Source organism: Mastigoproctus giganteus, chromosome 14 (assembly GCF_048544385.1).
Source record: "Mastigoproctus giganteus isolate SK-2022 chromosome 14, ASM4854438v1, whole genome shotgun sequence".
Classification (NCBI taxonomy): domain Eukaryota; kingdom Metazoa; phylum Arthropoda; class Arachnida; order Uropygi; family Thelyphonidae; genus Mastigoproctus; species Mastigoproctus giganteus.
In genome coordinates this window covers 28498234-28524551 of record NC_143588.1, presented here as the reverse complement: position 1 = coordinate 28524551, position 26318 = coordinate 28498234, and the positions used below count along the sequence as shown (strand labels likewise).

The 26318-nt window shown below is 35.5% G+C and overlaps 1 protein-coding gene across 1 annotated transcript in view; it reads left to right on the top strand.

The window, feature by feature from the left end:
- LOC150075035 (tensin-2-like) overlaps positions 1-26318 on the top strand; it is a 737845-nt gene that overhangs the window by 213480 nt on the left and 498047 nt on the right. The window contains exon 4 of the mRNA XM_090389056.1: positions 10388-10426. Within this exon, the coding sequence (XP_090245182.1) occupies positions 10388-10426 (39 nt within the window). The remainder of the gene's footprint in view (positions 1-10387; positions 10427-26318) is intronic.

Below are 26318 nucleotides of genomic sequence, written 5' to 3'. Positions count from 1 at the left end.
TAATGCAAGCAATCAAACTGAATATACTTCATAAATGAAAATACAACCTGTTGCCTCGTTTGTCATCCTGATGACGTAATGTCCAAAATTTTGCTGGTTTTCAAGAACACACGAAGATTTTAACAGATGCTGTATTTTTCTGGTTCATTCTTTATCAAGACTCTCCACAACTCAATTGTTCCTCTGCATAGTGTCATCAACCAGTGACTTCTGATATCACTCCAGATTAACAGAATTATATCTAGAGCTTGTTCTTGCTGATTTTCTTTTTGAATGACATTACTACTTCTGTTTGACAGTACAACTTTTATCTTTGTGGACTACTTTGGGCAGCACTGCATAAAGACGCGGGAAAAGACACAGATAAAGATTTTTATTTTATTTTATTTATTTATTTATTTTATTTCATTATTATTTTTTTTACTTTATGCTATTCTCTTCTTTATTTCTTCGTCTTCTGCTGTCCTGTCTCCTGAGAATGACTGTGCGTGTGTTTGCTGTTGCCGGCTTGCTGGCACGGGGTTCTTTTTAATGGCTCCAAACTCTCTTTGGACATTCAGTGCATGACTTTTGAGGTTGGCCATGGTACATGCGTAGTTGTGGCCTACCTCCCCTTGGTATAGACGGACACTGGGCAGGCTTTCCAGGTGTTCGCCTGCCTAGTGACAAAATGGCCAGAAACAACTAAACAACCACACACACACGCACACACTGCAGGAACATAATATTACACACACTGCAGGAACATAATATTACACACGTTTCTGGCCCATTACGATGCTCTGTAACCTTACAGTGTACAAAGGCGGAGTTGAACTTTTGTTCAGGTGCCATCCCACATAAGATACTATACATACATGCATGCATGCTAATGAAGCACGCACTACATGATGATAGTTTGATGTGAAGTCATTGAAAATGGCAGGACAACGTAAATTTCAACTCTACCACAATAATCCGACACGTGTAAAAAATATTACACACAAAATGCAGACAAAGCTCCCACTTCGCCCTTAAATAAAACTGAATTGAGTCTACAATTCAGAAAGAAAGGAAGGAAAGGATGTAGAGATGAAGGGCTAGAGTGTAATTCTTGGAAGAAATAGCAGATGGGACCCAGTCCATGTGGCTTGAACGTTGTGAGGGTTTGTCTGAAGTGCTTTGATGTAGTTCACCTGTCTGAAACACGTTGTTGAATATTTCTTCAGAATTTTTAAAGCAAAAATGAAATGTTAACTCTAGTTATTTACCTAGATTTTAGTTACACTGTAGGTGATTATCCAACCTAGTTTGTTTGTATGGGAACGACAATAAAAACTTATTGTTCCTTCATTCGACTTCACTCTTAAAATTAAACAAAAAGTATCTTTATGATTTGACCAAAAAATTTACCCAAGTCCGAAGTTACGTAACTTGGGCTTACGTAAGTTGCTTGTCATTGATCATTCTCATTAAGTTGCAGAAGTCCCTGCTCGTCATCAAGTTTTCACGTTTCTTTGCAATTGCTCTGAGTCGGTTGAGCGTAATGAGCAATAGAGCCTCATTCATCTAGCAGTTTGGATGATTGTAAAAGTGGATGTCATAACCAGCACTTCAAATTCATCAAATTTATTTTCTATACTCCTAGCATTGGTGTACATGCAAGAATACATGAACCTGTTCTTACTCTTAGTTACCTAACACAGCCCATGTATTTACTTGTTTCATGGGCCCCCGTCAGTTCCTGAAACCTCCAGCAACTGGCTTTCCAGGCTGCTGCTCATTCCAATAGAAGCAGTGCAAGAATCATTTCCACCTGTGGCTACTGTTAATCTATTAGTCTGTGAATCCCTCCCAAGCTAGCCATTTTCTGATCCACCTAACATTGCCTTGATAGCAGCAAATATTCTTGCAAAATTATGGTGGGAGCAGAGCCACCTCAAGTGGGTAGGCGAGGTAAGTGTCGCCTACCCACTTGCAGTGACATTTACCAATTCAGGAGGGTGGCAAAATTTGTTTTGACACATACAAGTCGGACCTCTGTTTAGCGAACTTCTTAATAGCGAAATTTTCTATTTAGCGATTTTTTTTAAAAATTTCCCCTTAGTAATTATATTTAATAAATATTGACTCAAATATATCATATTTGAGTCAAATATATTGACTCAAATATATCAAATATATCATTATCAACTGATCCAGGTAATTGGCCAGAAAATCTGACAATGAAACAACACGATTATTTGATTCAAAATTATCCTATTCAAATTAAAGTCAAAGAAAATTTTCAAATGTTTATTATATGAAAATTCTGAAAAAATGGAGAAAAAGGTCACAGGTTACTTTATTCTTTATCGCGAAATTCTGTATTTTGCTTTTGTTGTAAGGTATTTGGCGATTGTAAAAGCCAACTAAGTAATCAATTTGGATTCAGTAATTGCAGAAAATTATCTGCTATTTTAGGTAAGCATGAAACAAGCGCAGTAAGTATTAAAAATCATAAAAAATGGTTAGTTCTGGCACAGTCACTAAAGACAAACATTGCAATCGATGCTAGAGAACAGCGATTATATGATATAGAAAAAAATGTATTGGTGTTCGGCAATTGAAAGTATAATATACTGTATATGATACTATTTTTAGCAAAGGCAGTGTGTAGCATTCAGGGATCTTCAAAAGATTTATATGAAAATAACAATGGTAACGTTTTGAAACTTACTGAAACAATTACTAAATTTGATTCAGTTATGGCAGAACATATTTGCTGTATTCAGAAACCTGAATCGAAAAATATTGGCATTATTTGGATGATCAAAATTTTTTTTTTTTTTTTTTGTCGCTTTTTCCCATTATATATGGGGTCAGTGTTTTTATTGTTTTGGCATGCAATTTTTATGGCATGATGCCCTTTCTGACGCCAACCTTCATCCTTTATCTGGGCTGGGGATATGCAGTGGTCATTCCCTGACCTTCTGCATCACTCCGTATTTGGTGGTCACGGGCTCGAACCCCGGTCTAATCAAGAAGTGTGTGCTACGCACTACTGCTCCTGCCCATCTGGCTGTGGAGGTACCATTTGGGTGATCAAATACAAAATGAACTTATTGAAATAATTTCACAAAATATTATAGATAAAATACCAGAAATGGCTAGATATTTTGCAATGATTTTGGGTACAACGTCCGATGTAAGTCATGTTCAACAGATGATTGTGATACTTAGATTTGTATTTAGAGATATAAGCAGTATGAAAGTTGAAATAAGTGAACATTTTCTTGGATTTTGTGCTGCACATGATTCTACCAGACAGCATAGAAAACACAAAGGTGTACAAAAAAAAAAAAAAAAAAAACTCAAAGTTAATCCTAGAGCATTTTTCATTCCATGTGTCACTCACACCATAAATCTTGTTGTAAATGACACCACTGAGACTTCCTTTGAAATAGTTAATTTTTTTCGGAATTGTTCAGGAATTACGGTATATCTTTTTTTTTTTTCTCTTCATTGAACCATCGTTGGAACGTACTTCAAAAATATATAACAAATTTAACACTAAAACCTTGGTCTGACACCCGATGGGAAAGTAAAATAGAGGCCAAAACCGCTGAGAAACCAAATAGAAGAAATTTATGATGCTTTACTTGAAATCACTGAAGATGAAAATAGATCTGGATACAAGGAATCATGCTAAATCAATAGCCTTAAAAATAACATCTTATGTTTCTTATTCAATTATAATTATTATGATGATCTTTTAAATAAAATTAATTTGGTAAGTAAAATGCTCCAAAAAAGGAATTTTGATATATTTGAAGCTTTTGAATGTGTGCGAAATATTACAGAATATTTTAAAGAAAATAGAACAGAGGAAGAATTCCAAAATAATTCTTGATTCAGCTAATAATATGGCTACTATTAGCATTAGTAAGGGCACATGATGCAAAAAAGCAAGCTTATATAGCATTAACCCACACACACACACACACACACACCCTTCTCATTTCATCCATCCACCCGTTCCAAATGTTTGTCTAGTTCTGCCTTGAATCTGTTTAATCTATCAGCTTCTACAATAACAGATGGAAATATATAATATCAAAGTTATTCTTTGCATCCAGTTCCTTTGTGACTACATCATAGTATCCAATCAAATAAGTCAGACAAGACTTCCCCTTAACAAACCCATGCTGTGTGTGCTGGCTAAAGGCAAATTTCCGCACATCTTTGAGTAAATCCCACTTCAGCACACTGTGATCACTGCCACCTAGTGGTTCTTTTATCTGCAGATTACTGATAATCAGATGAAGAGTATTACTCCCTCTAGTTGCCTCCCGAAAATTCTACTGTAGCAAGCAATCATTGAATAAATCCACAAAAGCCTTGCTAGTGTGTGAGTGACCAACCCACAAATTCCAGTCAGTATCTGGGAAATTAAAACCCCCATTAGTGTACTGTCATTAGTGTCATTAACAACCCTGCCAACCTTCGTATCGTCTGCAAACTTGAACATTAATCCTGATATACCATCATCAATATCATTTATAAATATAGAAAACAATAATGGACCCAACACTGAACCCTGAGGGACTCCACTAATAACATTAATCCACGAAGAGCAGTTTCCATTGATTACCACCCTCTGTCTTCTCCCACTCAACCAACCCGTTATCCATAGGAGCAATTTGCCTCCAATGCCACACTGCTCCAATTTGTGCAGCAGTCTTCCATGTGCAACAGTATCAAAGGCTTTTCTAAGATCCAAATATATAATATCAAAGTTATTCTTTGCATCCAGTTCCTTTGTGACTACATCATAGTATCCAATCAAATAAGTCAGACAAGACTTCCCCTTAACAAACCCATGCTGTGTGTGTGTGAGCTATAACTGAAGTCTTGTCTAGATGATCCTGCAATGCTGCTTTAACCAGTGCCTCCATTAATTTCCCCGGAACAGAAGTTAAACTAACAGGTCTGTAATTACCTGTGTCTCCCTTTGATCATCCTTTGTGGATTGGGGTCACATTTGCACATATCTAGTGTATGAGTACCTCCAGAGTCCAGGGAAGCTCTCATAATTATGGTTAAGGGTTTGCTTACTTCCTTTGCCACCTCATTTAATATAAAATTTAATATAACAAGAAAGGCACCTGGTGTGGATGGATAGATTACATCCACACCAGGTGCCTTTCTTGTGTTTATCTTCAACAATTTCTCCTCCACTTTACTCTCAGTTATTACAAGATTATCTAGCTTACTGCCAGAGTTGGATACACCTCTGGCATTCTGCTCCCTGAATAACTCCTCATGTGTGAATGTCGATGCAAAATATTTATTTAGTTTGTTAGCTATACTCCTAGAATTGGTGTACATGCAAATATACATGCATATGTTTCTACTTTTAATTACCATAACACAGCCCACATATTTACTTGTTCCACTATGACTTCCAGCAGTCCTGGAAATCCCCTTTGCCTTGCTTTCCAGGCTGCTGCTCAATTGCATTTCAATAGAAGCAGTGCAAGAATCACTTTCACCTCTGCCAGTGGCTACTGTTAATCTATTTGTCTGTGTATCCCCTCAAGCTAGCAGTTTTACGACCCACTTAACTCTGCCTCGATAGCATCAGCAAATATTCTTTGCTGATGCTATCACCCTTTCTATTTAAGTGTATCCCATCCCTGTAGAAGCAGTCTCTCCTGTTAACAAGCACACAACACGCTGAGAAAAATTCAACCCCTTGAGCCTTGCACAATCTCTCCAGGTTCGAATCGATCGCCAGGCTCTCATCATATACTCCCTCCTATCTTGTCTGGGCAGAATTGCAGATACTTTCAAATTCAACCCTAACTCATGGCTTTTTTTCAACATTGACCTGTACTTGTTAAGTAATTCCGCTGGTCTCCTACTTTTAATATCATTAGTGGCAACGTGTACAATAATATCATTGGCATCAGTGTCAAACAAAATGTCAACATTAATTTTTTCTTTCAAATTATGGACAAAATAATTTTCTTGTTAACTGAAAGGTTTACAAATATGAAACATGTAGAAATATTTACATATTAATTTAAGTGACATTGACTGTAATGAGTCTCATATGGATGGTTTAGCATTATTTGAATAATTAGATTTAAATTTATATTAAAGACAATATTACTCCATTTGAAGTTTTCAAATATATTTTTAAAAACGATTTTACAAATACTTTTCCAAATGTGGCAATTGCATTAAGAATTTTTCTAACTTTACCAGTTTCAGTTGCCTCAGGTGAACGGAGTTTTTTAAAATTAAAATTAATCAAAAATTATTTACGATTGACAATGTGTCAACAACAAATCTCTAATTTGCCAATAATTTCAATAGAAAATGATCTTTTGGAAAAAATAAGCATAAATGAAATAATTAATAAATTCGCATTTCTTAAAGCAAGAAAACAATTTGTATATATATATTTTTTTAACGTTATCATTTTCCTTTTTTTTTTATTATTGTGATAGAGTATGATTACTGTGATTTAGAATTTAAAGTTTATTTCCAGAATTTAGAATGATTTTGTTATTTTTATTTGTTGTTTCATTATATTATATGTGAAATACGTTGTAATTCTTTTCTTTTTAAATAAATGAATAATAATTATTTACGCCTTATTTTATTTTTTAATCTAAACATTTCGTTGCGGCAAATTTGATTTCACTTACTGGCACCACATAGGATTGCAGTAGCCCTGGGTGGGAGCTCCATAATATGAGAGTTCAGTGCCAACGAAAGGACATGTGCATATTCTTTCCTTATGTTTGCCTGTTGTTTAAAAAATAGTAGTCTTATTACAGAAATAGTATTTAATTTCAGAGGATGAGAGCTTTTGTAGGAATAGTTTTTTCTAACAAGGGACCATTTAACTTTGTCATGTATACTTGTATAGTATTCATGTCATGTACATGAATACTAACTTGTAATTTGTTCATTTATAGATTATGTCAAATAATACTTCCACATCCCAAATTTTGGCTGCCACTATCATCTTTAAGTATCTGAAAAGAGAAAAAATTCCCAGTTTGAATTTCTGTCAGTGTTGCACTCTGAAACTGCAGTTGTAATGCCTACCTTTGGAGAGATGATAGTGGTTAGTTGATTGGTGACGTGTGCTCAAGGTAAAAAAAAAGGGGGAGAAGCGATAAGGAGATTACAAACTCTGAATTGATTTAAATGACACACACATCATTTTACAAATCTGAAAGCAATACGGGATTTATATCAACTGTTGCATTTATCTTTAAAAATCTATGCCAAAAATGGGCGATATATAACTATTTTAGTGCCATCAATAAACTTCATGACTTATGCGCTTATAAATTACATAAATGCGGGTGGACCACCATAGTGGAGTAATCGGGCACGAGTGTTTGGATAGTTTTTCTATTTGTGAACTACTCTGATCGTGAGAGCATCCTGGTATTTAAACAGAAATTCTACTTTGTTTTTTTTTTTTTTTTTTTTTTTATGTTGTACTTGCTTAAAATTTTAAAATGCTGCAGTTTGTATAATCGCAGGTGGAAAAGACCTCGGTTTGATTCTTGTCAATGATGAGTTAGTAGGCTTTTGGTGAGGGTAGCGTGGTTTTTTTACTCCTGAAAACTCTGGTTTTTTGTCCAACAAACAGCAAAGTGCAAAACACCCACAATTTATAGACATATATTATATACATAATATGGAATAACTTGCTGATGCATCTAAAACTAACCCTACTGGTGACCAGTTGACACTACACATCCTTTCACTCCCCACACACTTTTTAGATCTCTGGCCTGCACACTGAACTGTGTGCAGTCCAGAAAGTTGTGTACTCTGCTACACAAACAGAGTACACAACGTGGAGATGGAAGAAACCTCTGGTGCTGTCAGACAACTAACACACTTTGCACTTTGGTGACCAGTTGACATCACTTGAGAACAGCCGTGAGCTAAGAGAGACTGAATATATCTGGTGTGAGTACAGCTGGCAAAATGTATGCTTGGTTAATCCCTTTTCATCATTATCATCATGAACTTGGTCCGGCTTAGGTCTTTTAAGACTTTTTCTGTTGTAGCTCTTGGAGGCGGTCTTGATCTCGCCATCGTTGTCTTGGTCAACCAACATCTCTTTTGCCTATAGGTTTGTAGTTAAAGGCTAATTTGAGATCCGGTCTGAGTTCATTCTTTCTGTGTGGCTGATCCATTTTTCCTGATATCGTTTTATGTCATTTACTATGTTATCTACTTTTAATATCTTGCTGATATCTAAATTTCTTTGGTAGTCTAGTCTTGTAAAGCCTAATAATGGTCTTAAAAATCTCATTTGTTCTGCTTCTAATATGTGTGCATCTTTCTTATTTATAACCCAAGTCTCACAGCTGTAGAAGAGGGCTGGTTTTGAAGTGATGTTGTGCAGTCGTAATTTTGTTTCAGTTGTCATTTGTTTTCCGAAGTGGCGTATAATCATTCCATTCATTTTTATTATATTTTTGTAGTTTAGTGTGTATGTCTTTCCCCTCATTTGATATTAAATTTCCCAAATAGGTGAAGTCAGATATTTGTTCTATTATTTTATCATCAATAACAATTTTGACTATGAAACTAAAATTACTGTAACAAGAGCGAAAATGGATACAAAAATAAATTTTGACAAGTTTAATAATGGGAAATATACATATATTAGATTAGATACATACATACATTAGTTTCATAATGAATCCAGAGTGCACAGGCCTCTTTAATCATAAACAATTTTGACTCTTTGTATGTTTTTTCCACATAATCCCATTGATTTTGTTTTCGAGGTGGAGATTTTCATCTCGTACTTTTTACCTATTTTATTCAGTTCATTTGCTGCTATCTGTAGTTCATCTTTGGATTTTGCAATTATAACATGATCATCAGCATATAATATAGTTTGGATTTTATTCCTGTTGTTCAACTGTATTCCATTTTTAAGTGTTCGTTTCCATTCTTTAAGAATTATATTGATGTAGATATTAAATAAATTTGGTGATAGTCCACATCCTTGTTTGGCTCCTTTATTGGTGTTAATTGGGTCTAATAGTTGGCCATTAGAATGTTTTATACAGACTTTTGAATTTTTATATAGGCTTTGCATCGCTTTCCAGAGTTGGGTTGGAATATTTTCTTCACATAGAATCTGCCAAAGTTTTTCCCGGTTTACATTGTCATATGCTTTTTCATAATCAATAAACAGCAGAAATGTTGTTAGATTGAATTCTCTTCTTTTCTCCAAAATTTGTTGTAGTGAGAAAATGGCATCTATTGTGCTTCTCCCTTTTCTGAACCCACATTGTCTTTCTAAGAATTGTTCACTGTATTTATTAAGTTTATTCTTTGGTCTTCTTCTTTGTCCTAGCCTTCTTCCCACATTCATATGGGGTCGGCATTATAAAAGAATAAGCTTATACTAAAGAATAAGTTTATTCTTTAGTATATTAAATAAATTTTCTGTTTATACTCCGGGATGACCAAACGGTCAGAGGAGTTTACAAGATACACAGAATATAAGAAACAGCACCGTATTCAGCAGTCACGGGCTTGAACCCCAGTCACTCAAGGCACGTGTGCCTCTTGCTCAGAATAATCACCTGAGAGGGCATAAATTCAAATTGAGGAATGACAGATGTAGGATAGATGTGCGGAAGTTTTGCCTTTAGCCAGCAGGTAGTTGGTTGGTGGAACAGACTTCCATCCTTTGTTGTGGAAGTTGATAGCCTAAATAAATTTAAGGCTGAGTTGGACAGGTATTTGGAATGAATGGAGGGGTGAAATGGGAGTTGTTTTTTTTTTTTTTTTTTTTTTTTTTGGCTGATGCTGATAGCTTGCTTTCTTGTATCATATGCCTCTATTAATGCTAATGCTAACATAAACCAAAGTGCTGATTACAGTAAATGGCATTTTTTTATGTGTGTTTGTATATTTCTGATCAGGACTTTATAAAAGTGATAACATTACCTGAATAATAACGTTATTCATGATCATGCTAATTGGCATGTAATGTATTTAATTGAAAATGGATAGATGCAGAACATATGTATGGAATTTGCCTTTAAACAAGGTAAAAGGAGCAAGAAGATGGGTGTGTTTTGTTAAATGAACAGCAAATCTGTTAAGAAATAACTAGTAAGGCAATTAAGGATTTTTTTTCTGTTTCTTCATTTAAAAATCCAAGAAAACATAGACCTCAACCCACTCAAGCGCTCTTGAATGGGTTCACATGTGTTATAATCAATCTCAATTGAAGATTTAGTTTGGAAACTCAGTCATAATTTTAAGCAGGTTGTGATTTTTTCAACTTAACATTTCATAAAACTTACTTTTGTTTTCTTATTTTACTTCTTACCTGTATGTGACTGATTATGTTTTATAGGTGATAGCAGCATGTGAATACCCAGCCAGTTATGAATTGGTAAGTATCTACTATTCACATCATTAATAAATAATTACTATTCATTACAACCATATGAATTACAAACATATTCATATTGCAAAAATGAATATGGTCTTAATAGCAAAATGTAATAAATCTTGTATTTAAAAACCTAGATTTTCACATTAAAAAAAAATAATAAATAAAAGAAAATCCATTTGTATATGAATTACTCCTCAAGCTGCATGCATACTGGCATTTTTTGGAGAACTGTAAATTATATAATAAACCACAGGTAACCTTTCCATAGTGTTCCAACTCAGTGTGTTTCTTGATGGTCATACTCATGCTGTGATATGATTAGATGGTTCATTGATAATGAACTTGCTGACATATGTCTCATTGATTCCTCCTAATGACAACTCACTGATCTTTTTATTTAACCATTTTACTAGTAGGGTTCTGCACAGTATGCATGTGACCTGGAGTAAATTTTGTTCGAGGAATTTGGGAGTTTGCAAAAATAGGAAAACTATGCACATAAATGCTTTTAAACATTAATTTCTCCTTATTTTGACTTTATAGCAGAACATTAGAGCAGGCTTACTGTCAGAAATAAAATCAAAATTTTATTAAAAATAAATCAAAATGGAAGAAACAATTGAAAAAAAAAGTGTAAAAAATAAAAACTTGCATTGCGTAATTTTTTTCTTTTTTTATTTAGCATTATCAAGGGCACATGATGCAAGAAAGCAAGCTTATATAGCATCAGCCAAAAAAAAAAAAAACACAAAAAAACACACAGACCCTTCTCATTTCACCCATCCACTCGTTTCAAATGTTTGTCTAGTTTTGCCTTGAATCTGTTTAAGTTATCAACTTCTACAACAACAGATGGAAGTTTGTTCCAGCAATACACCACCTGCTGTCGAAAGGCAAACTTCTGCACATCTATCCTACAACTGTCTTTCCTCTATTTGAATTTATGCCCTCTCAGGCGATTATTCTGGGCAAGAGGAAGAATCCCATCAGAATTGAGCATGCTCAAACCATTCAAGGCTTTATACACCTCTATGAGATCACCTCGCTGGTGCCAAGTCTTCAGACACTGTAATTTGCGAAACTTAAGCATTTCTTCATAAGAGCAACCCTTTGTTCCATTCACTAATCTTGTTGCCCTTCTCTGTAGTCGTTCCAACAGCTCTACATTCTTCTTAAAATGAGGCCTCCAGAACTGTATATAGTACTCAAGGTGTGGCCTGACCATTGGCGCCTCCGTAGCCAGGTGGGAAGGAGCAACAGTGCGTAGCACACGCTTCCTGATTAGACCGGGGTTCGAGCCCGTCACCACCAAATACGGAGGATGCGGAAAGGTCAGGGAATGACCACCGCATATTCCCGGAGTAATATGGCCTTAGTTGCTAATGCTCCTAAAAACCAAACAACAAACAAACAAACAAACAGCCTGACCATTGCCTTATACAAGGGAATAATCACCTCCTTAACCCTGCTAGAAAAATCCCTGTATATCATTGACAAGACACCATGAGCTACTCTTGCAGACTCTCTGCACTGCTCAGAAAATTTCATATCTACCCGCACAATTACCCCCAGGTCCTTTTCATTCTCTACCACTGTCAATGTAGTACCACAGAGTTGATACGTTACACTGGGGTTACTGCTTCTCATATGTAGTACTTTACATTTGTCAATGTTAAACTTCATTTGCCACCTCTCAGCCCATCTGCTCAACTTTTCTAGATCCTGTTGCAGCAGTGTACTGTCTTTAATGTCCTTAGCAACCATGCCAACCTTCGTATCGTCTGTAAACTTGGACATTAAGCCTGATATATCCTCATCAATATCATTTATAAATACAGAAAACAACAATGGACCCATCACTGAACCCTGAGGAACTCCACTAATAACATTATCCACGAAGATCAGTGTCCATTGATTACCACTCTGTGTTTTCTCCCACTCAACCATCCCTTTATCCATAGCAGCAATTTGCCTCCAATGCCACACTGCTCCAATTTGTGCAGCAGTCTTCCATGTGCAACAGTACAAAAGCCTTTCCAAGATTCAAATATATGATATCAAAATTATTCTTTGCATCCAGTTCCTTTGTGACTACATCATAGTATCCAATCAAATTGGTCAGACAAGACTTCTCCTTAACAAACCCATGCTATGTCCAAGCTATAACTGAAGTCTTGTCTAGATGATCCTGCAGTACTTCTTTAACCAGTGCCTCCATTAATTTCCTTGGAACAGAAATTAAACTAACAGGTCTGTAATTATCTCCTTTGTAGATTGGAGTCACATTTTCACATCTCCAGTCCACGGGTATCTCCCCTGAGTCCAAGGAAGCTTTGATATTTATGTATTATTTGATTCTGTTTCATCAACTTTTAGATCTGAATTTCTTCAGTTTCTTGCATGAGCCCACATTGCCTCAAATATTGTTGAAAGGATATGCCCTGCTATGTTGATATTTTTTGAAACTGTTATAAATACAAAAACAGCTGCTATTGCTTGTAAACACAGTTGATAGGTGGTAGCACAGATCTGTGCAGTTTTAATAAAATCTGGATATATATATATATATATATATATATATATAAGAATTGAAAAGTCTGATAAAGTCTGATGAATTTAGCATTAGCATAACATTAGTAGAGGCATTTGATGCAAGAAAGCAAGCTTATGCAGCATCAGCCAAAAAAAAAAAAAAAAAAAAACCCACTTCCACTTCACCCCTCTGTTCGTTCAAAATACCTGTCCAGCTGAGCCTTAAACTTATTTAGGCTATCAACCTCCACCACAAGGGATGGAAGTCTGTTCCACCAACCAACCACCCGCTGGCTAATTTTGCATAGATGAAAGTGAAAAATGCACAAAGTGCCAAGAACTAGAATGTTGAGGATAGTAGAAAAAAGAAGTAAAAGTAAAAAGCGCTACGCTTATGTATCTCTATGGACTTATTTTGTGTAAAAGGAGAAAGAATGTGAATATCCTAAAAGTTATGATGAATTAAGAGAATTATAGGCTGAATTGCAAAGCCAATTAGAGGTGAGGGAACTGCAAAGTAAAATGATTAAACAAATAAAATAAAAGATCGGATAGTTGTCATCAGATATGGGTGGGAAAATTTAGTTATAAGTTGAATATAGGGATTGCAAATATCTGATGCAAGCTGAAGTAGATATTGATATATGGTCAGGTATTTCATCAGGGGGCTACACCTGACCATGTGTCAGAAACTGCATTTATATACTTGTCCATAACAGGCAGAGAGAGGCAAAATTAAAGCAAAAAGCAGAAAGATTTAAAATTAGCACATTCTCTTATAGTATGGACCAGGTAATCTCAATTCTCTGTGAATGATCTCAATTCTCTGTGATTTAAAAAATTACGGTAAAAATAAGGATAAAGCTAAAATAAAATATAATTCCACTACTTGGTAAGCAATAGCTATACGTGATTTCCTATGGAATGGTTACTTTGGTTCTTTTAATCACTAAATTTTTACTTTTTAAGTATTCACTTTCTATACTTATTTACTTGATATGTTTTAACAGTCCTTCCTGAAATTACTTATAATTTACTACCCATGGTGAGACTTTATTGATATTTCAGATTATGTTTTCAGTTACGGATACTAATATATGTAGGTACATATAATTTTTATGGGTCTTGGTCCTTTCAAGTATTAAAGTTACTTTGCTGTCTCCAAAAGATTTGTTACTTCACAATCCTACCTTTGAGTATTCATCTTTGGATTTATACTACATTCCATCACCATTGGATTTATTTACTCCTCGGAATTTTATAGCTATCATTTGTCTTCAGTCAACTCAGTATTACCTTGTATCATTTGCACTAGATCTCCTCCTCAAACCACCTTTGGATGTATACTACTCTCTTTCATTATTGAGTATATTTATTACTACTGAAATTTATTCAGTATGAGTTCCCTTTTGGATTCATCACCTGTATGCATCTAATACTACCTTTGGATCTACATGACTCTTTATTCTTATATTACAAAAAATTTCTGTATAAGTTATTTTCTACAGTCTCCTAAAGATTTGGTGCCTAGTACCCTACTGTTGGGTCTTCAGTCATCTAGTTATATGGAATCTTGGATTTGTGCCATATTCTTTCACCATTGGATTTTTGGATCATCAGTCTTTAGTCTTCAATGAACTAAGTTCTACCAGTTAATTTAAACTAGATTTCCTCATCAAACCACCTCTGGATTTACTGAAATTACCTTCAGCACTTATTCACTTTTGGATTCACACCTGGAACTACATTTGGATTTATACTACTCTATCAACGTTAGATTTATTTATTTTTACAGAAATGATTACTGAAATTACTTTAGTATCTTTTCACTTCTAACTAGTTAATTCATTATGAAAACTTTAATAAAGATGCCATTTTGGACTACAGGTTATTACTCTTAACTTTCTTCTCCATCTCAGGATATTTTACTATTCATTACATGTTTCCAGCTCTTTATGCTTACATACATAATCAGTCATATCCTGGATTTAAATATTTTATATGTGTGAGCAAAACTCCCCTAATTGTTAAAATTTTGCTTTATTTACTAGGATTATAGAACATCCAAATTTTGCTTAATATATAATAGCCATATCATTCAGTCTACTTTCAATTAATTTTGATCTACATTCATTTTATTACTTTCTGATTTGCTTAGCTTGTCACTGCTTCATTCAATATATATTTATTTATTTATGGAATGTTTCATGTTTGTTTTCTGCATATACTTTGACTTTATATCTGTAAAGTCCTATCATTCCAACCACATTTATACATTATAGATATACACTATCTTATGTATCTCTATGGACTTATTTTGTCTAAATACGAATATAGAGGTCACTATTTTCCATTTCTTCACAGCTCTCTATTAAGTCTGTTTTGCTGCTATTAATTGCTATTTGCCTGAAGCAAAGTCACTAATGTGGTACTACTTTAGATACATTCATCTACTCAACTAAATATGTGCACTATATTTTCCCGCCTTTTTCCTTCTGCTTCATTTTACTTGAAAATTCCAGGTATCGTTACTATTTTCTATTCACTCATTATACTTTTGGTTTCTGTTTCGGCTCATTTTTAGGCCTGTTTGGACTTACATGATTTTTCACTTTTGTTTTCTCTGCAGTACAAGTATTTGGTATTATTTTCCTTATTATACTAACACTTACAAAGCCAGGGCCCTTACTAAAAGGTTGGGCTTTACAACCCCAGCTAGCCTAGTATGTTTAATATTTTTTTCTATACTTTTTATCTTTCTACTTTCTACTTCTAGCTTTTTCCCATTCATAAAACTATTAGTGCAATAGGAGGGTGATACAAACATTCCAACTATCCTCATTGTATCGCTATTTTCATCTTTATTTAATTACTATTTTATCCCTTCCCCATCCTCAATTTGATAGCTTTCTCTATACCACATGCTTGTTCTAAATTCTAATTCATCTAATTTCCACAAAATTCCAACACTAAAATCCCCCCCTCCCAATTTACTTAAAACCTACATTAAATTCAAAAATCTTTTTTCTTACTCTGAAAATGCTTATTTATATTTTATTTTAGTTTTATCCTTATTTTTACCTTAATTTTTTATATCATTGACACTGCATTGGGAGAATGTGGTAATTTTAATCTTTTTGCTTTACATCGCCTCTCTCCCATTGTTATGGACAAGTATAGAAATGCAGTTCCTGATACATGGTCAGGTGTCGTCCCCTGATGAAATACCTGACCATGTATCAATATTTACTTCAACTTGCATCAGATTTTTGCATTTTTGCTATCCCTGTATTCAACTTATATCAGACTTTGCCTACTCATATCTGATGACAGCTACCCACCTTTTATTTTATTTGTTTAATCATTTGGTATTAATCATCTTACTTTGCAGTTCCCTCACCTCTAATTGGCTTTGCAATTCAGCCTGTAATTCTCTTAATTCATCATAAGTTATAGGATATTCACATTCTTTCTCCTTTAACAAACCTACATTACATCTTTTTTCTGCTATCCTCACCCTTCTAGTTCTTGGCACTTTGTGTATTTTTCACTTCCATCTATGCAAACTTCATGACACTTTATCAGAATTTTCAATTCTTACATACTTATATAAACTTTTGCATCTTTACTGCTGCTTTGCACATTTTGGTGCAACTGTCATATCTAGCTTATTTATTTTTATCCATCAACTAAAACTAAATGATTTTATATTACATTTAATATATATATATATATATATATATATCAGTGTTCTCTCCAGGACCTATCGGGGCACACTGCCTGGTGAATTTAACTGACCGCCTAACTAAAATTTAATTAATTCTTGTGGTACCGTATGGTACTTCTTATTGATCTAGATCCTTATCAATTTGAACATACCATGCGATCGAGGTCAATGCGGCAGGAACATGTAATGTTAAATTATGCAACTAATTTTTGCTCTGGATCGCTTACGTCATTTATAAATAACAGAAAATTTTATAATTATATATTGCGAAGCATTACACTTCCCCACCTGGCTGATAAATTTTCTGGGGAGAACACTGTATGTTTACATATATATATAATTGGTACTGTATAGGTATTCAAAGTGTATTAAAACATTGGCATAAAAGTACTCAGTGGGCCATATGGCCAAAAGAACCTATAAAGACTAAGATAGCCCGTGTTGATTTTCATTGCTATACACCAAAAATAAACATATAATTAGCAATAAAATAAAAATTAAATAAAAATAAAAATATAATGATTATGCAGCTAATTATTGATAATTGGATACATTGAATGGCACTTTTTCTAGGGCTAACACCATTCAATATATCCCACCAATAATTAGCAAGGCTGTCTGCCTTTTTTAACTAGGTCCAAATAATTAAACATGAAGGAAATCTATGCTAAACTTTAAATTTCACAGCAAACAGGCAAGATAACAGATAGCTTTGAAACGAATGTACAGAAATATAATACAGAAAAAGAATGCCAACCATAATTTTCACATAAAGTTAAGGGGAAGTCTTGTCTGACTAATTTGATTGGATACTATGATGTAGTCACAAAGGAACTGGATGCAAAGAATAACTTTGATATCATATATTTCGATCTTAGAAAAGCCTTTGATACTGTTGCACATGGAAGACTGCTGCTCCAGTTTCTGCAGCAGTCTTCCATGTGCAACATTAGCATTAGTAGAGGCATATGATGCAAGAAAGCAAGCTTATTCAGCATCAGCCAAAAAAAAAAAAACCCCACTTCCACTTCACCCCTCCGTTCGTTCAAAATACCTGTCCATTTGAGCCTTAAATTTATTTAGGCTATCAACTTCCACGACAGGGGATGGAAGTCTGTTCCACCAACCAACAACCCACTGGCTAAAGGCAAATTTCCGCACGTCTATCCTACATCGGTCTTTCCTCAATTTGAATTAATGCCCTCTCAGGTGATTATTCTGAGCAATAGGAGAAATCCCATCAGCATTGAGCATGCTCAAACCATTCAAGGCTTTATACACCTCCATCAGATCACCTCGCTGGTGCCTAGTCTCCAGACACTTTAATTTGTAAAACTTAAGCCTTTCTTCTTAAGAGTACCCCTTTGTCCCATTCACTAATCTTGTTACCTTTCTCTCTACTTGTTCCAGCTGCTCTACATCCTTCTTGAAATGAGGCCTCCAGACCTGTATACAGTACTCAAGGTGTGGCCTGACCATTGCCTTATACAAGGTAATAATCACCTCCTTATCCCTGCTAAAAAAATTCCTGTATAGGGAGATCAAAATTGAGAGTAGGAGTGTGCTATATGCCTAATGACTCTGATGAGTATAATAAGAAACAGTACAGGGAAATAGAGTGGGCTAGTACATCAGAGAGTCTTATAATGGGGGATTTTAATTTCCCAGATATTGACTGGAATTTGTGGGTTGGTCACTCACACACTAGCAAGGCTTTTGTGGATTTATTGGATGATTGTTTTCTGCATCAGCATGTTTGGGAGGCAACTAGAGGGAGTAATACTCTTGATTTGATTATCAGTAGTGATTCTTCATGCATTAAGAATCTGAAGATAAAGGAACCACTAGGTGGCAGTGATCACAATGTGTTGAAGTAGGATTTACTCAAAGAGGTAACTACCATCAGGGGTAAAGGGAAGGGTTATTGCTTTCGTAAAGGCGACTATGATGGTCTGAGACAGTATTTAAATTCTATACAGTGGGACCAAGTGAAGATGTTACCAACAGCAAATTCAAAATGGGAAGCATTCAAAGAACTTATCTTGGAAGCTACTAGTCTTTACATATCAACTAAGAAATATTGTTCAAGGTTTAGGCCTAAATGGATGTCAAATGAACTAATAAGACATATGACAGAGAAGAAAAATGCATGGGATACATACAAATTAACACGTGACACAGAAGCCTATGATAGATACAAGTTGATCTGTAACTAAGTTACAAATGAGGTTAGGCAGGCAAAGGCAGATTGTGAGAAATCTTTGGCAAGGGATGCAAAGAAAAACAGCAAAGAGTTATTTTCTTATGTAAACTCTAGAAGGAAGGGGATGAATCAGATTGGTCCACTTGATATCGATGGTTCAACTATTGATGATCCTGCTCAGGTAGCTAACAAACTAAATGAATATTTTGCATCGACATTCACACATGAGGAGTTATTCAGCGAGGAGAATGCCAGAGGTGTATTCAACTCTGGCAGTAAGCTAGAGAATCTTGTAATAACTGAGAGTAAAGTGGAGGAGAAATTGTTGAATATAGACACAAGAAAGGCACCTGGGGTGGATGGGATCTATCCAGTTATATTAAAGGAGGCAGCAAAGGAAGTAAGCAAACCCTTAGCCATAATTATGCGAGCTTCCTTGGACTCAGGGGAAGTACCTACAGACTGGAGATGTGCAAATGTGACCTCAATTCACAAAGGAGGATCAAAAGCCAACACAAATAATTATAGACCTGTGAGTTTAACTTCTGTTCCAGGAAAATTAATGGAGGCACTGGTTAAAGAAGCACTGCAGGATCATCTAGACAAGACTTCAGTTATAGCTCAGACACAGTATGGTTTTGTTAAGGGGAAGTCTTGCCTGACCAATTTGATTGGATACTATGATGCAGTCACAAAAGAACTGGATGCAGGGAATAATTTTGATATTATATACTTGGATCTTAGAAAGCCGTTTGATACTGTTGCACTTGGAAGACTGCTGCACAAATTGGAGCATTATGGCATTGGAGGCAAATTGCTGCTATGGATAAAGGGTTGAGGGGGAGAAGACAGAGAGTGGTAATCAATGGACACTGCTCATCGTGGACTAATGTTATTAGTGGAGTCCCTCAGGGTTCAGTGTTGAGTCCATTATTGTTTTCTGTATTTATAAATGATATTGATGATGGTATATCAAGATTAATATCCAAGTTTGCAGACGATACAAAAGTTGGCAGGATTGTTAAGGACACTACTGACGCTATGCTGCTGCAACAGGATCTGGAAAGGTTGAGCAGATGGGCTGAGAGGTGGTAAATAAAGCTTAACATTGACAAATGTAAAGTACTACGTATGGGAAACAGCAACCCCACAGTAATGTATAAACTCTGTGGTACTACACTGACAGTGGTAGAGAATGAAAAGGACCTGGGGGTAATTACCCCCAGGTCCCAGGTAATTACCCCCAGGTCCCAGGTAATTACCCCGCAGGCAGATATAAAGTTCGCTGAGCAGTACAGATGGGTTGCAAGAGTAGCTCATGGTGTCTTGTCAATGATATACAGGAATTTTTCTAACAGGGATAAGGAGGTGATTATTCACTTGTATAAGGCAGTGGTCAGGCCACACCTTGAGTACTGTATACAGTTCTGGAGGCCTCATTTCAAGAAGGATGTAGAGCAGCTGGAACGAGTACAGAGAAGGGCAACAAGATTAGTGAATGGAACAGAGGGGTACTCTCACGAAGAAAAGCTTAAATTTTGCAAAATACAGTGTCCGGAGACTAGGCACCAGCAAGGTGATCTGATAGAGGTGTATAAAGACTTGAATGGTTTGAGCATGCTCAATGCTGATGGGATTCTTCCTTTTGCTCAGAATAATCACCTGAGAGTGCATAAATTCGAATTGAGTAAAGACAGATGTAGAATAGACGTGCGGAAATTTGCCTTTAGCCAGTGGGTAGTTGGTTGGCGGAACAGACTTCCATCCCTTGTCGTGGAAGTTGATAGCTTAAATAAATTTAAAGCTCAGCTGGGCAGGTATTTCGAACGAATGGAGAGGTGAAGTGGTTTTTTTTTGGCTGATGCTGCATAAGCTTGCTTTCTTGCATCATATGCCTCTACTAATGCTAATGCCAATGTTGCACATGGAAGACTGCTGCACAAATTGGAGCAGTGTGGCATTGGAGGCAAATTGCTGCTATGGATAAAGGGTTGAGGGGGAGAAGACAGAGAGTGGTAATCAATGGACACTGCTCTTCGTGGACTAATGTTATTAGTGGAGTCCCTCAGGGTTCAGTGATGGGTCCATTGTTGTTTTCTCTATTTATAAATGATATTGATGATGTTGAGCAGATGGGCTGAGAGGTGGCAAATGAAGTTTAACATTGACAAATGTAAAGTACCACATATGGGAAACAGTAATCCCAGAGTAACGTATCAGCTCTATGGTACCACACTGACAGTGGTAGAGAATGAAAAGGACCTGGGGGTAATTGTGCAGGCAGATATAAAGTTTTCTGAGCAGTGCAGATGGTCTGCAAGAGTAGCCCTTAATGTCTTGTCAATGATATACAGGAATTTTTCTAGCAGGGATAAGGAGGTGATTATCCCCTTGTATAAAGCAATGGTCAGGCCACACCTTGAGTACTGTATACAGGTCTGGAGGCCTCATTTTAAGAAGGATGTAGAGCTGTTGGAATGAGTTCAGATTAGGGCAACAAGATTAGTGAATGGAACAAAGGGTTGCTCTTACGAAGAAATATTTAAGTTTTGCAAATTGCAGTGTCTGGAGACTAGGCACCTGCAACGTGATCTGATTGAGGTGTATAAAGCCTTGAATGTTTTGAGCATGCTCAATGCTGAGGGGATTCTTCCTCTTGCTCAGAATAATCACCTGAGAGGGCATAAATTCAAATTGAGGAAAGACGGTTGTAGGATAGATTTATGGAAGTTTGCCTTTAGTCAGCAGGTGGTGGATTGGCGGAACAAACTTCCATCTGTTGTTGTAGAAGTTGATAGCTTAAACAGATTTAAGGCAGAACTTGAGAAACATTTGGAGCGAGTGGATTGGTGAAATAAGGGTGGTTTTTTTTTTTTTTTTTGGCTAATGCTATATAAGCTTGCTTTCTTGCATCATGTGCCTTTGCTAATGCTAATCAGACGTGGTGCTTTTTATTTACATTACACATGTGGAAAAAAAAGCTTGTGCTGATATAAGGAGAAAGGAGGTAAGAATAAGTATAGTAATAGTACCTGAATTTCCCTTGAATTGCTCTAATAGATCTTGATTAGTTAGATTAGTTAGAAAGTAAAAGGTGAAAAGCAAATAAAATTGCTTTTTATAATGGTACTTGAGATATACCACGAGCGTAACTGTCCTACCCTTTTAGTGAGGGATCCTGGTATAACTACAAAGGGTTAAAGGATTGTATTTAATTGACAAAACAGGATTACAGTAATGAAGATATATAGAATAACAATTGTAGATAATAGTAAGGAAATAAAAGGAATAACTATTACTAAATATAGGAATATTTAAATAAAATTGACATTTCTAAGGATTTTATAATAATTAAAATAATTCGTCTTATCTGATAAGTATTGGCTTGGTACACCGATGGTCCTGAGCTGGATATCATCATTCTTCTCTTTCTTGGCCAATCCCTTCCCTTCTACTTCTGACTTTTGTTCTCTCTCTCTCTCTCTCAGGGTAATTTAGAATTTTTTTTTTTTTGGCTGGTGCAGCATAATCCTCAGGCTTCCTTGCATTATATGGCTAATAATAATAGTAATAAATTGCAGACCATTATTACAGAACAATTAAATTAACCAATTACAAGAAAAAGAATAAATAGGATTATGCAGTTTACCACCCTATTCCATACTGGGTATAAAGAATGAATTATTTGAGCACATGTTACCTATTATAAAAGAAATAGCCACAACAGCACCCTCTCAGTTCAGATAACTGCAAGACAAACTAAATAAATTATTAATTTATAAAACCAAAGAAAGCAGTGGCCTTTGAATTTCATGCACAATCATTATATTTTTATTTTATTGCCAATTATATGTTTATTTCTAGGGTATAGCAATGTAAACCAAAATGGGCTATCTTAGTCTTTATAGGTTCTTTTGGCCATATGGCCCACTGAGTACTTTTATGCCAATGTTTTAATACACTCTGAATACCTAATATAGTACCAATTAGATTACAGACTGATGTAATGTTCAATCTACAATTGATGGCATTAATCTGATCTGACTTACCCTTTAAGTCTATTCCAATATTTCATAATAGATTTTATATATATATACACACACACACACACACACACACACACTGAGTGATCACTGAATTATGACCACCTACCTAATACTTCGTAGATTCTCCTTTTGCCCTCAGTACAGCAGCTATCCGACGTGGCATTGATTCAACAAGATGTTAGAAGCGTTCGGGAGGTATGGCGAACCAAGCTGTGTGTAATGCGGTCAGCAATGCCGGTGTGGAGGTGATTGGTGTATCCGGACACCTGATATGCCTTTCCATAGTGTTCCACAAGTGCTCTGTGGGATTGATATCGGGGGGAAGTTTGGAGGTCAGTTGATATGCTGGAAGTCAGAACCGTGTTTCTCAAACCATTCCTGCACAACAAATGCCCGATTCCCTGTGTGTGAAGCACCTGATAAAGACTTAAGTATTTTGAAATTTATAAATAACATAAAATTACAACATACATTGCTAAATTTATGGGTAGCACTTAGAGTTATGCTGACAATTCCACTAACTGTAGCAAGTGGGGAAAGGAGTTTTAGCAAATTAAAGCTTATTAAAACATATTTGCGATCATCAGTGTTGTGGGCAAGATTAAATTCATTAGCAATACTATCAATTGAAAATGATGTGGCTGCAAATTTGAATTTTACCGATGTGATGTCATTAATAAATTTTCTGATATAAAATCAAAGAAAAGAATTTCGTTTGGCACTTGATAAAAATATGGAGTTAATAACAAAAAATTCTTCTTAAATTTTTCCTTTTGTATTTTTAAATAGCTTTGATGTAACTTGTAATGTAATGTAAAATCCATATTTATTCTGTAAGCATCTACTATTAAGTATTGTCAAGTGTCAGTCTGTCTCCAAATCTTTCTACTTCGAGATGGGACACCAATTTGAAATTTGGTATAAATATAGGTGATTGGCTTTGCAATAAATGGGATGCACAATCCTTTGTGCATCCCATTTATTTCACATGATTGGCTGAAATTTAATTATAGAAACTATTATTATATAAATTGAAGGCAAGTGTAACTGCAACCTGCTGCTAGTATTTTGATAAACTCAACCCCAGGGGCTCACATCTGGTGAGTATGGGCTCAGCACACCCAGGGTCCTGAGCTGGATATCATCATTCTTCTCTTCTTGGTGATTCCCTTCTACTTTTGACTCTCTCTCTCTCTCTCTCTCTCTCTCTCACTCAGGGTAACTCGAGAATTTTTTTTTTTTTGGCGCAGCATAAGCCTCAGGCTTCCTTGCACCATGTAGCTAATAATAATAATAAAAAATTGACTCTTTTTTAAAATTTTTATTGTTAATATTTTAATATGACAATTAAAACATAAATATTCTGGTTGTCTTTTTTTGTGTTTACATTTGTCTTTTTAACTTTTCTCTAGCAAAAATAAAAATATTAACTCAATAAAAGCACCTTCTTAAATGTTTTCTATCTGGAAGGGGGTGCAGGAATGTCTCCCCACTCAGGGTGCCAATATACCTTGAGGGCTGGCCCTGTATCTAAGCGGTGCAGACAGGCTACCAGGACGGCTCATGGGGTTCTATCAATGATAGACAGGAATTTTGCTTGCAGGGATATGGAGGTGATTATACCAATTTATAAGACAATGGGTATGACTCATCTTGAGTACTGCATACAGGTCTGGAAGTCTCATTTTAGAAAGGATATAGATCTCTGGAATGGGTGCAGAGAAGAACACTGAGATTGGTGAGGGTAACAGAAGGATGGTCTTACCAAGAAAGGCTTCATTTCTGCAAACTGCAACATTGGGAGAGGTGCCTCCGTAGCCAGGTGGGAAGGAGCAGCAGTGCGTAGCACACACTTCTTGATTAGACCGGAGTTCGAGCCCGTCACCACCAAATACGGCGGATGCGGAAAGGTCAGGGAATGACCACCGCATATTCCTGGAGTAATATGGCCTTAGTCGCTAATGCTCCTAAAAAAAAAACCAAATAACAAATAACAGCAAGATCGGGAGACTAGGCACCTGTGAGTGACTGATTGAGGTATTTTCACATTGGCAGTGAAACAAGAGCAAGGGGACACAAATATGAAATTTTTGCGAAGCAATAAAGATTTGATTGTGTGAAGTTCACCTTTGAGCAGCAGCACGTTGTTGATCGTTGAATTAAATTGCCTCCCTAAATAATTGAGGTAGAGAGTCTGAGAAGGTTCAAAGCAGAATTAGTTTTTTGCTTTTTAGAACTGGGCATAATATGATTGACTCTGTGTGGTTTCTATTTTGGCTTTTGCAGAATAAGCTCACTGCCTTGCATTACTTGGTGTGATTAATACTAAATTTTATTTACTATAGGTAAAATGCATTCAGCAGCACCATTAGTTCTAAGCATAATATGTACTCCATTACCTGTTTTAAATTTTTGCAAGGGAGTTCCTTTGTTGAAAAATTTGAACGGAAGAACATAATTTTGTTCTCCCATTCAAATTGAAATTTTTGAATAACAAAAAATGTCTAATTTTTTGAAACCAGAAGAATAAATGTCATTGAATGCTATGTGAACTAGTCCATGTGGCAGTGTAATTAATGGCTGAATAGATAAATAAATTATTCTTAAATAATTTAAGTGAAGTGCAACAGCAAGTCAAAATTTGAAATTAGGCACTTTTGCAAATTGGAATAGACAGTGGGTCAAATGGTTGAAAAGTGGGACTGTTCTTGCAAATTCAGGAAAAATTACTATATCATTAGTGAAACTATAAATACTGACTCCCACAATAGTCACAAGTAGGTTCTACAGGCTTGTTAACAATTGTGCCCCCCCACTACCATAGTAGTGGACCTGGTATGTTATGGTAGTTCCTTCCTGTAATTTTGACCAACTTTGCCTTTAATCAGTGAAAATACTTTGATTTTTGTACCACTTAATTTGTGTAACATTTTAATTTATATATCACTTTGTGTAACACACTTGTAATTTACATAATACTATAATATATTTATTTATTTATACACATATAAATATTTATGTAACATCACTGTGATCGGTAGTAGTTTGTTTTTATACCTGCATTCAAGCAAATGAATATTTGATTAAACCTAATAACATTTTCCATTAGGCATAGTCATTTGTTGGTTGAATGTTTACAAGGCTTTAGATAGAAGAGATTCTTCCTTTCAGTCTTCTTGATAAAGGATGTCATTATAGTATAGCAGTGAATTAACTCTTATGGGGATGTGAATTTTCACTTGAGACTTGAGTTACCAGATGGCATTGCAGTCTGCAAATAACTTAGTAAAGCTGAGGGCAGTGTACACTCAGTATGATTAATAGTTCTATTATTACTGAGCAGCTTAATTTTGTCATTTTTAATTTTTTACTATTATTATT